The 15,212-nt window shown below is 44.6% G+C and overlaps 1 protein-coding gene across 2 annotated transcripts in view; it reads left to right on the forward strand.

Annotated features, from left to right (window-relative positions):
• Positions 1–9,139, forward strand: part of ext1b (exostosin glycosyltransferase 1b) — an 85,292-nt gene extending 76,153 nt beyond the window's left edge. The window contains exons 7-11 of one of the 2 annotated variants that reach the window (XM_013135668.4): positions 774–869; positions 4,670–4,759; positions 5,848–6,008; positions 8,355–8,526; positions 8,911–9,139. In XM_013135668.4, the coding sequence (XP_012991122.1) occupies positions 774–869; positions 4,670–4,759; positions 5,848–6,008; positions 8,355–8,526; positions 8,911–9,096 (705 nt within the window). In that variant the 3' untranslated portion in view covers positions 9,097–9,139. Of the gene's footprint in view, positions 1–773; positions 870–4,669; positions 4,760–4,859; positions 5,386–5,847; positions 6,009–8,354; positions 8,527–8,910 lie in introns of those variants that run through there. The other variant, XM_020050306.3, reaches the window with a different exon arrangement.
• The last annotated feature ends 6,073 nt before the right edge of the window (positions 9,140–15,212 follow it).

The raw sequence follows: 15,212 nt of genomic DNA on the forward strand, positions 1-15,212 counted from the left end.
TTCTCTCCTTTCCTTCTTTTACTGTACACACACACTTGGAGGAGAGTGTGTGTCTGATGAAGCAGAGCGATCACCATATTCCTGTTTAGTTCTACATTCAGGTGTTTTGTGTATGTTCCTCATTAAACATGCATGTGAACTGGTGTATGAATGAAGTGGATCGGTAAGGTTAAGTCCAGTTTTAATTACATGTTGGAGCCGCCTCACTTGAGGCACAGCCCCATGTAGTCCCATGTAAAACACAACTGAGGTGGTATTGTCAAAAAAGGTCAACAGGGGTCCGCATTTAATCAAGCAATAAGTCCCCCCCGGTGTCAAACCATGGTTATGAGCTATTCTTAGGCATGACTAAATGCAGAATGCCTGGTTACAGCCCTTCTCTGCGGTTTATTGGCCAATTATCACACACACCTAAGGTGCGTATTTTGCTATTATCAACTGGTTACCAGTTGAGTTAAAACAGTAAAAACCAATTGGTGATATCAGTGGTACAGTGGTATACGGTCTGATATTTTGAGTAATTTAAATGTCAGATAAAATGTTGTTTTGAATTGGATAATGAGAAGGGTTGAAGATGCACAGTGGGGAAATGTAGTGTTCTGTCCCTCAGAATAGAAGGTGAGGGAAGTGTAATTTTAGAATGTAATATCTGCAATTCTCAGGAGCTCCCCCCCTCCACTCTCCCTCTGCCCCCCCCCCCACCCCCCACCCCCCATTTTCTTTTTTCTGTCTTCTCAACTGCGACATCTCTCTCGTCCCCCCTCTCTTCACAGATCATTGTGCTGTGGAACTGTGACAAGCCTCTCCCTGCTAAGCACCGCTGGCCTGCCACCACTGTTCCCGTCATTGTCATTGAGGGAGAAAACAAGGTGAGCCTTTCATAGAGGGCCGGTCTGCCATTTTGGTGTCTCCACACCCTCTAGTACAATGTCTTCATTTCACATTTAAGTCAGTATGCCGTTCTCCAGTGCAACTTACAGTTGGTGCATTCTCAGTAAGGCAAGATGGTGGGTCCCGGCCTGTAGTGCATTCTCATTCTCTTCTAGCCCTGATTTTTTCTGACAGCTAGTGGTTGACCCAACTAGCTATCGCAAGATGAATGCACTAACTGAGTCACTCTGGAGAAGAATGTCTGCTCAATGAAATTAAAGTCACAGGAAGACGTGGGTAAAAGAATTGTGTGAATTGGTTTTTGTGTGGTTTCTTTAGATTCACTGTGGCACCAAGGCTGATTCAGTGGCTTTATTTTGTAGTAAACAGTATCTCACAAAAGTGAGTACATCCCTCACATTTTTGCAAATATATGAAGAAATGATACTTTGCTACAATGTAAAGTAGTGAGTGTACAGCCTGTATAACAGTGTAAATTTCCCCTCAAAATAACACAAAACAATGTCTAAACCGCTGGCAGCAAAAGTGAGTACACCCCTAAGTGAAAATGCACAAATTGGGCCCAAAGTGTCAATATTTTGTGTGGCCACCATTATTTTCCTGCACTGCCTTAACCTTCTTGGGCATGGAGTTCACCAGAGCTTCACAGGTTGCCACTGGAGTGCTCTTCCATCACGGAGCTGGTGGATGTTAGAGACCGTGCGCTCCTCCACCTTCCTTTTGAGGATGCCCCACAGATGCTCAATAGGGTTTAGGTCTGGAGACATTCTTGGCCAGTCCATCACCTGAGCACTGACAGGTTGACCCCCCCACCCCTTTAACCTCTGCAGCAATGTTGGCAGCACTCTTATGTCTGTTTTCCAAAGACAACCTCTGGATATGACACTGAGCACGTGCACTCAACTTCTTTGGTCGACCATGGCGAGACCTGTTCTGAGTGGAACCTGTCCTGTTAAACCGTTGTATGGTCTTGGCCACCGTGCTGCAGCTCAGTTTCAGGGTCTTGGCAATCTTCTTATAGCCTAGACCATCTTTATGTAGAGCAACACTTCTTTTTTTCAGATCCTCGGAGTTCTTTGCCATGAGGTGCCATGTTGAATTTCCAGTGACCTGTAAAAGAGCGATAACACCAAATTTAACACACCTGCTCCCCATTCACCTGAGACCTTGTAACTCTAACAAGTCACATGACACTGCGGAGGGAAAATGGCAAATTGGGCCCAATATGGACATTTTCACTTAGGGGTGTACTCACTTTTGTTGCCAGCGGTTTAGAAATGAATGGCTGTGTGTTGAGTTATTTTGAGGGGACCGCAAATGTACGCTGTTATACAAGCTGTACACTCACTACTTTACATTGTAGCAAAGCCATTTCTTCAGTGTTGTCACATGAAAATATATAATCAAATGTGAGGGGTGTACTCACTTTTGTGAGATACTGTGTGTGTGTACACCTTCTGACCGTGGCTGTGTAACACTGTCGTATGCATAGTATAGTGCCTTGGCCTCTCCACGACCCCGCGACGAAGCTCCTGTGTGATCTGAATGGGCGTCGTTTTGATAGGCTGAACACGAGAGCCAGTATCGCTGCCTGTATAATAACCCGAATGGTTACTGTCACGGAGGAGTGGGAGGGGTTCGGGTTTCTCTCCGGGTTCCTCGAGTGGTTGTCTCGCGCCGTCAATCCCTGGGGGAGCGTTGTTTTTGGCCGTGGGGCCGTGGTTTGTTTTGCTAGCGGTAGGCCTGTTGTTTGCGGTGGCGGGCCTGGCGTAAGGTGGCGAGCCTCCCTGTTCAGCCACCGGCCCGGCGGTGGGTACTGTGGGTAGTGTTTGTACCGAAGGAGAGGAGAGCTAATTCTGGCTTCCCTCTGCAGCTTTACAACTCTTCGGCTTAAGCCCCTGCAAGCTGCTCCAGCAGTGTTTCTGTGGTTAACAACGCGCTCTCTTGCTCTCTCTGTTATTCTTTCCTTTTTTTCTCTCTTCCCTCTTTGTCTCTAGCATGTGTGTTCTTACTCTCGTCACACCTTTTCTCAGTGTATTATCTCGATTTCCCTCCCTCTCTCCCTCTCTCCCCCTCTCCCTCTCCCCCTCTCTCCCTCTCCCCCTCTCTCCCTCTCCCCCTCTCTCCCTCTCCCCCTCTCTCCCTCTCCCCCTCTCCCCCTCTCCCTCTCTCCCTCTCTCCGTCTCCCTCTCTCCGTCTCCCTCTCTCCGTCTCCCTCTCTCCGTCTCCCTCTCTCCGTCTCCCTCTCTCCATCTCTCTCTCTCCATCTCTCTCTCTCCATCTCTCTCTCACTGTCTCTCTCTCTCCGTCTCACTGTCTCTCTCACTGTCTCTCTCTCTCACTGTCTCTCTCTCAAGAGTGCTGGAGGCAGATTCCTTCGCTAAGAGCTCACAATCCTAGTGCACACAACAACCCCCCAGCCAGCGCGTCATAATTCTAACATTACAAAGCATTGGTGAGGGGATGTGCAAGCCTCTTACCCTCCTATCCTCCTCCACCTTAGCTTTCCCCTCCCCTTTTTTCCTATTATGTCAGTAGAAACACAGAAAAACCTTTCGGGCCCATTGGAGATTAACAAGCTGAAGGCAATCGGAGGGCAGGGTTTATTGGTATACGAGTCAAAGGCGAAAGCAGACTCTGAAACAAACATGCCACCTTGACACAAGGCTACGAACGCGACTGTCACGGACTACACAGCCGTGATCTTTCCACAGTGCTGTTTTCAGGGCTAAAATTGGGGTCTTGGAAATGGAGGTATTGCGAGTCAATTTTGTTATCAAGGCAATTTTGTCACAAGACACGTGTTATTCTGTCATTTTCTACTCATCTCTCGGCCGTGCACAGAAACACAGCAGCGCAGTTTGATTGGATCAGTCGCAATAATCTGATCTGCGTTCCGTTCTGGGCACTTTGCGAGGTTGGTTGGTGGATACGAGGCCCAGTTTTTTTCTTTTTTTGCTGAGAAAACCGGCCACCTGTGTATTTCTGACACATCAGCTGTTGCGTTCTCTAGCCTCTCGATCCACCAACACATGACTCCATAAAGGCTGCAGCTTTTCGAAGGAACAGGGCTTCTTGGAAATCACCTGACCTTCAGAGTGAGTTTTGAGAAAAGGTTACAAGGGTGTGGGCGGCAGTTATATGGACCATTTGAAAGTGTTTGTTCCCTTTGCGTGTACGCGTGTGCTCATTTCTGGGGCTGGGAGTGTGTGTAAACCTTTGTGCATGAAGTGTAGGAGGTGTTTGAAGTCTACTAAATATACATGGTACATACACTTCAAGTGAGCTGATCAGATTCACAAAAGGCACATGCCCCTAAGTGACAAAGCTGCCTCATGACAAGGACCAAGTGGCCCATAATGTATACCATACCCTCATTTGTCATTATCGCAGCGGTTCTCAACCTCGGACCAGGTGACCTGAAGTGCTGTCGATTCCGTTCTGCCTGCTAGTTTACCGCACTCACCTGACGTCCCCGGTTTAAACCAGTGCCTTGTTAGAGGGATAGATTGAAACGCAGCGGTACTCCGGTTCCCGAAGCATGTGGGATGTACGGAAACCCATTTATCTCCACACACTCACCATACCTCAGCGTGCTCCATACATTTTAGTCGACGTAAAGCCAGTGTCGAGTAAAGCGGTGACTGTTTGAAATGGTCCAGTTTTTTTCCCCACCTCAACCTGCGGTGTAATTAGAACTGGCCAGCAGCCAACCCAATCTGGTCACATCCACTGGGACTCCACTTTAATCCTGTGTGGCCACCGTCTTCCCCTACAGGTGATGAGCAGTCGCTTTCTGCCCTACGAGACCATCATCACCGACGCCGTGCTCAGCCTGGACGAGGACACGGTGCTCTCCACCACAGAGGTTAGTGTTGCTATGGATACGGTCCTGCATTGGAAGGTGGTGGGGGCCCATGACAAGCAACATCTTGCTTTTCTAACCCCACTTTCCTTTGACCTTCAAGCTCGGTCGTGCTCCGACTCCCTGTATTCGTCACCTCCTTCTGTACCCTCTCCTCCTCCGGTTCGGTCTTCAAACGTCTCCCTCCCTCCGGCCTTGGTCTCCCTCCCTCCCCCTGTCTGTCAGTGTGCTGTCCAGGCGGCTGTGGCCTCAGCTCGGCTGGGTTTTGCTCTGTTCTGACGATGGGGTTGATGTCACCCGTGGCATGTCTCCAGAAGCCCTGGCTGCCTTGTGCGGTGTTTTGTCAGTTCAGTGCAGGAACCACAGCTGGCCGGCCATCCCCGTGGGAGTACAGAGAGCTCCGAACGTCTCTCCCACGCCGGCTCCAGTCCCACACACGAACGACTTAGGCAGTACTTCGCAGTCCTGACATCCCCCTTGCTATTTCGGCTTCTCATTATCTCCCAGCGTTTCGGTACCGCACCCCTTCTCTGTCCCACACACTTCACTCTCCACTCACCCTTTCTCTGTCCCACACACTTCACTCTCCACTCACCCTTTCTCTGTCCCACACACTTCACTCTCCACTCACCCTTTCTCTGTCCCACACACTTCACTCTCCACTCTCACCCTTTCTCTGTCCCACACACTTCACTCTCCACTCTCACCCTTTCTCTGTCCCACACACTGTACTCTCCACTCTCACCCTTTCTCTGTCCCACACACTGTACTCTCCACTCTCACCTTTCTCTGTCCCACACACTGTACTCTCCACTCTCACCCTTTCTCTGTCCCACACACTGTACTCTCCACTCTCACTCTTTCTCTGTCCCACACAGTTCTATGTTTTTCTTTCATTGTTTGATTAAAGCCTCTGATCAGCCAATGACAGGTCTGGTGACTGCAGAGGGCTTTTGAGAACACTTTAGTGTTTGTCCGTTTCTTTTATCTCAGTTTTGGTTTCTCTCTGTCTCCGTTTCTCTCTCTTTGAGGCTTCCACGGAGAATGTGCTTTGATGGAGTTAACGTCAACCTGACTGTCTTCATCCTCAGGTGGATTTCGCCTTCACCGTCTGGCAGAGCTTCCCGGAGAGGTTGGTGGGTTACCCGGCCCGGAGCCACTTCTGGGACAGCAACAAGGAGCGCTGGGGCTACACGTCCAAGTGGACCAACGACTACTCCATGGTGCTGACCGGAGCCGCCATCTACCACAGGTACTGTTCCAGACCACTGGAGGAGGCAGTGGACCGGGCACATTGGAATCCCTTGCAGGGAATAACTGGCAATGTATCCCAGCGAAGTAGCCTGGGGCCACAAACATAACATTGTGGATCATAAAATAGAATGTTTTCCAGCTGTTCAACAAAGACAACATTTTGCCCCGTCTGTAGACTAATATTGAACTGCTTGATTAGCTCGATTCATTCAGATATAGTTATCAATCAATGGATCTTTTTCAAACACCTCGAATCCACCCTGTGAACTCTTGATAATATGATGATTTACAGTCTTGGCCAAAAGTGTGGTCGCTCTTGCACCGTTTTCAAATAATACACAACTTCTTATGGAAACCTTAACATTTTTTGATCCACATGTGTATTTGATTTGCAGTTGAACAAAACCAAAAAATCTGCATTATGTACAAACTCTTAGTTTATTTTACAGAGAAACTTGAAATGGCCAAGACAGTATTTTTGGCACCTTCTAAAAGTAGTTAGATATAATTAGATTTCAAGCAGGTGATTCTTTTTCACTTGCAATTGAAGTAACTTGCAAGTTGCAATATGAAAATCATTCATTCAGACACTTTGACAGGACTTATTTTCCTGTTTTGTCTCACTGTGTGTACATCCAATGGGTGGAGAAAAGGAACTAGAGAATTGTCTGAAGAGGTCCAATATAATATTGGAAAATGTCATGGCTTCAGGACCCTCTGCAGAGACCTAAATGTTCCTGTTTGTTCCATATGTGATGTTCAAATCTGTGAAAATAGCAGCAGACAAAATGCCAGTACCGTGGTGCAGGAAGCTCATACATGGCTACAGAAAGAGCTTGATTGCATTTTGTTTTTGCCACTGATCAGCCATAACATTATGACCATTGACAGGTATGACCACTGACAGGTAAAGTGAATAACACTGATAATCTCGTCATCATGGCACCCGTCAGTGGGTGGGATATATTAGGCAGCAAGTGAACATTCTGTCCTCAAAGTTGATGTGTTAGATGCATGAAAAATGGGCAAGCGTAAAGTTCTGAGCGACTTTGACAAGGGCCAAATTGTGATGGCTAGATGACTGGGTCAGAGCATCTTCAAAACTGCAGGCCTTGTGGGGTGTTCCTGGTCTGCAGTGGTCAGTACCGATCAAAAGTGGTCCAAGGAAGGAAAAGCGGTGAACCAGTGACAGAATCATGGGCGGCCAAGGCTCATTGATGCATGTGGGGAGCGAAGGCTGGCCCGTGTGGTCTGATCCAACAAATGCGCTACTGTAACTCAAATTGCTGAAAAAGTTAATGCTGGAATAGAAAGGTGTCAGAACACAGTGCATCGCAGTTTGTTGTGTATGGGACTGCCTACAATGGGCACGTAAGCATCAGAACTGAACCACACAGCAATGGAAGAAGGTGGCCTGGTCTGAAGAATCATGTTTCCTTTTACATCACATGGATGGATGGATGGATGCGTGTGCGTTGCTTACCTGGAGAACACATGGCACCAGGATGCACTATGGGAAGAAGGCAAGACGGCAGAGGCAGTGTGATACAATGGGCAATGTTCTGCTGGGAAACCTTGGGTCCTGCCATTCATGTGGATGTTACTTTGACACTTACCACCTACGTGTCAAAGTAATTGTTGCAGACCATGTGCACCCTTTCATGGCAACGGTATTCCCTGATGGCATTGGCCTCTTTTCAGCAGGATAAAGCGCCCTGCCACAAAGCAAAAATGGTTCAGGAATGGTTTGAGGAACACAACGAGTTCAGCATGTTGATTTGGCCTCCAAATTCCCCAGATCTCAATCCAATCGAGCATCTGTGGGATGTGCTGGACAATCAGGTCCAATCCATGGAGGCCTCACCTCGCAACTTATAGGATCTGCTGCTAACGTCTTGGTGCCAGATACCACAGCACACCTTCAGAGGTCTAGTGGAGTCCATGCCTCGACGGGTCAGGGCTGTTTTGGTGGCAAAAGGGGGACCAACACAACATTAGGCATTGTTCATAATGTTATGGCTAAAGTGTTAATTTGTTCAATGCTGTCTGATTAAAAAGGATATTAATTTCTGAGTCAAATACCAAGATTCATAATATTACATTGACAGTGAAATAAAGAAATGTTTAGACAAAATACTTATTTTATACTTGCTTTTAGAAACAAAGGGACTTATTTGAAGATGGTTCAAGGGTGCCAGTACTTTTGGCACCAACTGAATACCATTGAGCAGACACTTTTATCCCAAGTGTCTAAGTCGTTAGTGCATCTTTATGTACTGGGTCCTGGGTATCAAATGTTTTACCAAATAAGCAGCAGTAGACCAACTCCTCTTCTCCACTCCAGATATTACCATTTCCTGTACACCAATTTCCTACCTGCCAGCCTCAAGGGCATGGTGGACCAGCTGGCCAACTGCGAGGACATCCTCATGAACTTCCTGGTGTCAGCCGTCACCAAGCTGCCACCCATCAAGGTCACCCAAAAGAAGCAGTACAAAGAGACCATGATGGGACAGGTAATGCATTTCATATAACTGGTTCAGAGGATTCTGGAATCCGATTGGCTTGAACAGGCTTCTGAGCCATGGGAATTCCCTGGTGTCAACCCTGTAATATTGAATTATTAATAATATTATTGATATGAATGTTAATGGTAATATTTTATAATATACAGGCTGTGATGTGACTTGGATTATGTAATGTGTTATAGCCAATTATGAAGAATTGTGAATGATGTGCTTTATTTTGGTATTGGTGTATTCTAAATAATCTGGCAGGTTAGTGCAACACTTTATGTACCATTTTATTTCCTGGGACCCATTTGTGTATATCCAGCTGGCAAAAAATCTGGGACTCCCCTAGAACCTTCTGCAATCCGACTAACTCTGTTCTCTTTGCAGTCATCGCGGGCGTCGCGCTGGGCCGATCCGGACCATTTTGCCCAGCGGCAGACGTGTATGAACAAATTCGCCAGCTGGTTTGGCGGCATGCCCCTTGTCCACTCCCAAATGAGACTGGACCCAGTGCTGTTCAAGGACCAGGTCTCCATCCTCCGCAAGAAATACAGGGACATCGAGAGGCTCTGACAGGACTTGCAGCCCCTGCTGGAGAGGCTGGGGGAGGCGTTGGTAACAGCCAGAGACTCTGTGCCGAGACAGTAACAGCCCTGGTCCCGGTGGCCCCGGCAGCGCTGTCTTCCACTCAGCACATTGCCAATGACCACAGCAGTGCCAGGACTTGACGAGCGGAAAACGGAGATGTCTGAAGAACTGAAGCACGTCCCCGCAAATCGACGGATATACAGATCTGTAGAATGTTTGCATAAACACACAGACACTACTGACGACAAGGAATATATTCATTTTTTCTGTGTGAATGCCACAAAGGAGCGAATTGCTGAGGGACTATCCTGCAACTCTCAGCACACATGCAGGGCGGTAGTGGAAGGGAGGAATACAGCACGACCCCCCCAGCTGGGAACCAAGTGACGCACTCCCTCCTAAACCTCACCTTGACCCCTCTGCAACCTCCCCCATGTCTGCATCAGGACCCATGACACTCACCATCAGCCCCCGCTCCACCCTGGAAAACCATGTTCCTCCGTGACCTTTTTTTTCTAACCACAGTTCTGCCCGTCATGTGTGCACTGTTTTTAAAGCCCTGGGTTATGTTCCTAGGATCTGTCATGTGATGAAGTAAATTCAGCATTTGGATGGAAAGAGTCTGAAGTGTCTAGTCACGTCTTCTGTTTTAATTTTTTTTGTTTGTTTTAATAGAAGGATGATCAAATGGTGCCACTTGTATCACTACGACTAACTAAAACAGCCAGTCTATCTATGCTCATTACTTGATTTTCTGATATTTAGTGTCAGACTATTTTTTTTTTATTATTACTGGTAGTAACAGTAAGCGAGAAGAATCCTGTTTTAAATGCAGCCTTTTTTCCCTCTTCAAAACTCAAAAGTAGTTTAACTTCTTATTTTCCTGGGCCAAAACTTCAGCTTCAGTCTTGTGTATACAGGCTGAAAGTAGGCTCATCCAACCATAAGCCTGGAGTACTTTCACTCTCTCAGAATGAACGAAGAGAACATTTCTGAATGAAATGGAGCAGAACGTTGCCTTCTAAACTGAATCCTATTCACCCATTTATTTCCCCTTTAGTGCCTAAGAGCACTATCGTGGCAGAAGAAATCTAAATTTAGACCCTAAAAAGTTCCTTATTCACCTGCTTCATTTCCACAGAATGCATTATAATTTTTTTTAATGCGAAGTGCGTCTGTTGTGCCACGTCCACATTATTCATGGTTGGTCTGCCTTTCTAAATTGCTTCTTGCACGTATTTCCTGTAAATCATTCTCGAAGCAATAGAAGACGCTAGTCAAAATGGCCGCTGAAATATTAATCGTTATGTGTCGATTGCCTCATCATAATGATGTTGGTGAAATACGAGCCTCGAACCTATTTGTTCCGTTTCCCTAAGATACGCGTTTGTGGTTCGATTCAAGAAAGCCATTTCATATGAAGTGTGGCTCTCCCTGGGGAGCAGCCCTCATTGAGACCTTCTGTCTCAATACATTTCCCCATCACCGATGCGGTGACCCTCAGCCGTGACCCTACAGTGTAAGGACAACCAGCTCCCAGACACAGAGGGTCGGCATTCTAACACACTTCAGCACTGTAACTATTCATCCCTTATGTCGATCAAGGTCCTCTAATGTCGTACTCGCAACTCGTCCCAGATGAACTGCATTCTTTAGCCACTGGTAAAGCATGCATATTGTGGTCGAAAAATGAAAATCCTGTATTGATCACTTTCAAGGGAGTGACTTCAAGAGAAGGGGTGACTCATTGCTGTGTAAGTTGATATCCTGTTTGGAAGAGGCTTTTGCCTGTGTACCATGCCAGAGTACCCTGCCAATCCACTCGACCAGGCACTTGAATGTCTGAAGACTTGGAGGAGCGATCTGCTTTAGTGGCCTTTCATTGTGAAGGTGACTGAATTCAAGGGGCATGTTTCCCAGACACACCAAGCCTAGCCCTGGGCTAAAAATCACTCTGAACGGATATGTTCCATTGAGATGGCCTTTTAATTGAGAACAGTGTAATCTGGCATGGGAAACTAGCCAAAATCATGTCAGCTGAGCAGCTCCACTGTCGTCATTGACTCACTGATGATGATTTTGTTGTTCACAATCTTCCATGTTCTCTCATCACTATAAAATCAATGGAGGTCAGTCTCTCCTGGTTACATGGTCAGTGAGATGATATTGTTTCAGAGGTGGGCCTGGGACATCCACTCTTGTCATTCATGCGATGTCATACTTGATATTATCATAACACTTAATACTACAGTACAGTTATAGTTAGTACAGTTTCACAATGCTGTCATTATAGGGGTTTTTTCACTACATTGTTGCATATCATATTTGTATTTTCTTTCTGGAAATGTACTTGTACACAGGGAGGAGGAGTTTGCAATGAACTTGATTCGATGTTGCCCAAGAGAGATTTACGTTGTATTTGATGATTTGCAACGAGCCTTAGATCTCTTGGCACTAGACATTCATCTCAATGATTATGAAAAATGTTGGCCCGCATCTGGTCCCCATTTGAAGTTCAGTAAACCATTTTTGTTTGAATCTATATCAACTCTTTTTATATCTATGATTGAACTTGTTGTCATTTCATCTCGTGAGAGAAAGTCCCCTGCCTTGCACACTGACTTCACGGGCGATACCAGAGACATTTCAGAAAACCCTAACTGTCATCTGTACATAAACATGTATATTTATTTTCATATGTGAGCAGAAACAAAGTGTATAGTATGAAATGACAGGGGAAAACAGGATTTATTGGCTGAGGGAACAGTTGGTGAGCAAAAATTTAACAAATCCTATCTTGTACATGTATCCCCCATCCCCTTCCAAAATGGAGCAACTGCAACCATAGTCTATCGAAATACATGTTCAGAGTTCCTATATAACTTAATTCAGAATCACCATGGAGACAAGTTTACATCAATAATCTAAAATTGTATTTCCTGTGAGTATTTCTGCTTGTGGAACACTCTTTTGCTAAAGCAACAAAGAACTATTTGGAAACCAAAATGCACCTTGGTCTCTTCTAACTTCCGCAGAGGTTTTATTTTGTTGCTGGAATATGGATCTTTTTATAATACTCATAATGTTGCTTGTCCGACAAGGTCCCCATCTGCATATTCATCAATTAATTTTGGCCAACTCAGGCAATTCATGGAACATGTCTGGTAAAATAAATACTCAGCAGTAATTTTTAGGGAATTAGATACATGATTGTATAATGCAACCCAGTCCCCCCAGTACCCATGTGTAATTTAAGCATATTCTTTCATACTATACTGGACATTATGGTTTACCAATGCATGGCATCTTTATCAATGTCGGTCTGTATGTGCAGGTTGGCTCTGTACTTTTACTGTGCCTTTTATCAAATGTTGGTTTATGTGCTAGTAACACACTAACTGACATTTAGACCATCAGTCAGAAGGGGAGTACATAAAGGGGTCTCGTTCACCTCAACATACACTGGAGGTTCATCACCACTTCCGTTCCATTTGTTGTATACTTAACTGTGGGGGAAACCGACAACACCTCTGCATGAACACTTCCATGGGATTATTTAGCAGTAAATAATTTATCACAAAAAAAGGAATTTGCTCCCAGCTGTCCTGATGCCTTCCTCCCGCCTACCTTGTAATTAACAAATGACTTTTATAGAGGTAAGAAATGAAATAGAAAAATGCCAATTTTGTATGAATGATTTATAATAATAAAAGAATACTCATTTGATGATTGCTGCGTGTGTGTGCGCGACTTTGTGCCGAAACCTGGCTACGTTCTGTTTACCTGAGACCAGGTTGTGTTAATGTCCCGCGTACACTACGCAAATGACAAGGAACATATGTGATGGTTTTGTTTAATGGTGCAGAGACAACAAAAATACAACTAAGAACTTAAATACACTGAACTTGCATTCAGGTGAGTGAGAATGAATTCCTTGTGCGCTGTACAATTAAACAGTCCTCTGTTATTTTCCTTAAACACACCCAGTTTAAAATGATACAGCTGAAAAGGAATTATGATCCACAATCCAGGGATTAATTTTGACTGTGGAAGGACAGTCTTTGCTTTCAATATGGATACGTCCCAAGTTGTGTTCTATTCTTCTGTGTCCTTCTGATTTGACCAAAATAAAGTAGTGCACTATATATAGGGAATAGGGTGCCATTTGGGAACCAACATGTCCTCATTTCCCTGAGGACAATAACCTCATAACACACAACCTGGATACTAAACCAACCATCTAAATTATAACAAATCTAAAGCTTTTTATAAATAGCTGTGATTTATTCTTTTGTTGAAGGGAAACCCACCATGCAAGAAAAAAAACTGTGCCATGGAGCAGACAGAACATTTTGCCTTTTTGAAGTGAATTTCATTTTGTAGAATGGCATTCTACTAAGGTTAGCCAATTTCAGCTTGATTTAGGACTAACGGACACAGGAGGGTGTGGGGGTAGAGGTCAGGGCACCTGGGCACCTCTGTTGCACACTAAAGGCTCATTTAAATCCGTATATAAACAAAAGCTTGCTTTCCACTGGTCGAAATTGACAGATTGGTTTTGTGTACTGTGTATAAAAAATACTAACTACGATGTGGGCACGAGACCAATTTTGTGAATAATTCTGCTCTTGAGAATCAATATTCTGAGACATTAGAACTAAAGGTTGATGTGTAAATGCAGTAACATTAAAATAATGATTTGCTCTAAATATAAATGGGGTGGAGGTTGTAGTTGATTTCCTAAGACATATTGTAGTTAATGTATGTGGTTGTATAGGGTCATTAAATGAAGTCAATTTCTTTTAATGAATGAACATATTTTTAGGAAATGAGTGTTTTATTCTAAAACTTTCAACTGAAAGGCTATTAAAGAAACTGCACAAACAGTATCCAATGCTGTAGAACGTCTGTATTGGTACATCGTCATTATCACCAGCAAATCTTCAATACATTTTCATGATGGATGTTGCAATTTTCCATGTACTGAATACATTTACTTTCAGATTTTAGAAATCGATCATTATCTCAAAAATGACAACTTGCTGACAGGCAGCATACATTACAATATCTCCGCCTCAGAATATCTCATCCTTAAAAGGTACAAGTGCATGTTGTTCAGAAATGCCATTCTACGCCAAGGGAATCTATGCTGAGACTGGCAATTTGTGTTGACTAATGTTCCCATTGTTCTTTATCTTTCATTAAAGAAAACATTGGGCTTGATCCAAACGGATGCTAAGACATCAGATGCAAAATGGAGAAATCACAAGCTTATATGCCCCAGTTAGAAATACCATTTCATCCTGGTTTCTTGTAGCATGGATGACAAAAACAGTCATTTTCCCCAACTGCATGATATCCAATTTGTGAAGGCCCTGCTTCGTCACAGTAACTCGAAGCAGACCTGGGATTTTAGTCAATATTGTGATATCTTCCGAAGAACATTCAATCCCACTTGACTGGAATACTTACGCGCTGGAAGGAGTCACTTGTGTGTGAGAAAGCAAGTCAACAAAACTAAATTACCTAGCCCCTCCCAAACCCTGATGGCACTGGCCAATTGCACAGCACTTAGTTGGACCCCTGGGATGATACATGTGCAGGATTCAAACCCTGCTTTTGCAAGGGCCAGAGGAAGTAACTTTTCCCCCGCAATATTTTGTAGGTTTGCTGGGCTACTATAATGTATCTTATTCATACTGCCAGTTTGTGTTTAATTTCAACATTCAAATATTGAGGTCAATACACACTGACTGAAATTAGATAATGCAATTGTACTATCAACAGCACATATAGGGAATAGGAAGCATGTGGCAAGCATATGAATCTTAATAGTCAAATTATAAATTCAACTGATACTAATCCTGCATCACATAATAAGCCGCTTTCCAAGGCAACAAAAAAGTATACTACACAGAATGTCTGTAAAAAAAAAAAACAGTACTTCTCAAGTCCGGTCCTGGTGTACCCCAAACGGCACACTTTTTTGTTTTAGCCCAAGATAATCATACCTAATACCCCAGATAATTACTTGACAAGTTGAATCAGAATGTGTCTGGCTGGGGCTAAAATAAAAACTTGTAATGCTGGGGGTATTCGAA

Source organism: Esox lucius, chromosome 10 (genome assembly GCF_011004845.1).
Source record: "Esox lucius isolate fEsoLuc1 chromosome 10, fEsoLuc1.pri, whole genome shotgun sequence".
NCBI lineage: Eukaryota > Metazoa > Chordata > Actinopteri > Esociformes > Esocidae > Esox > Esox lucius.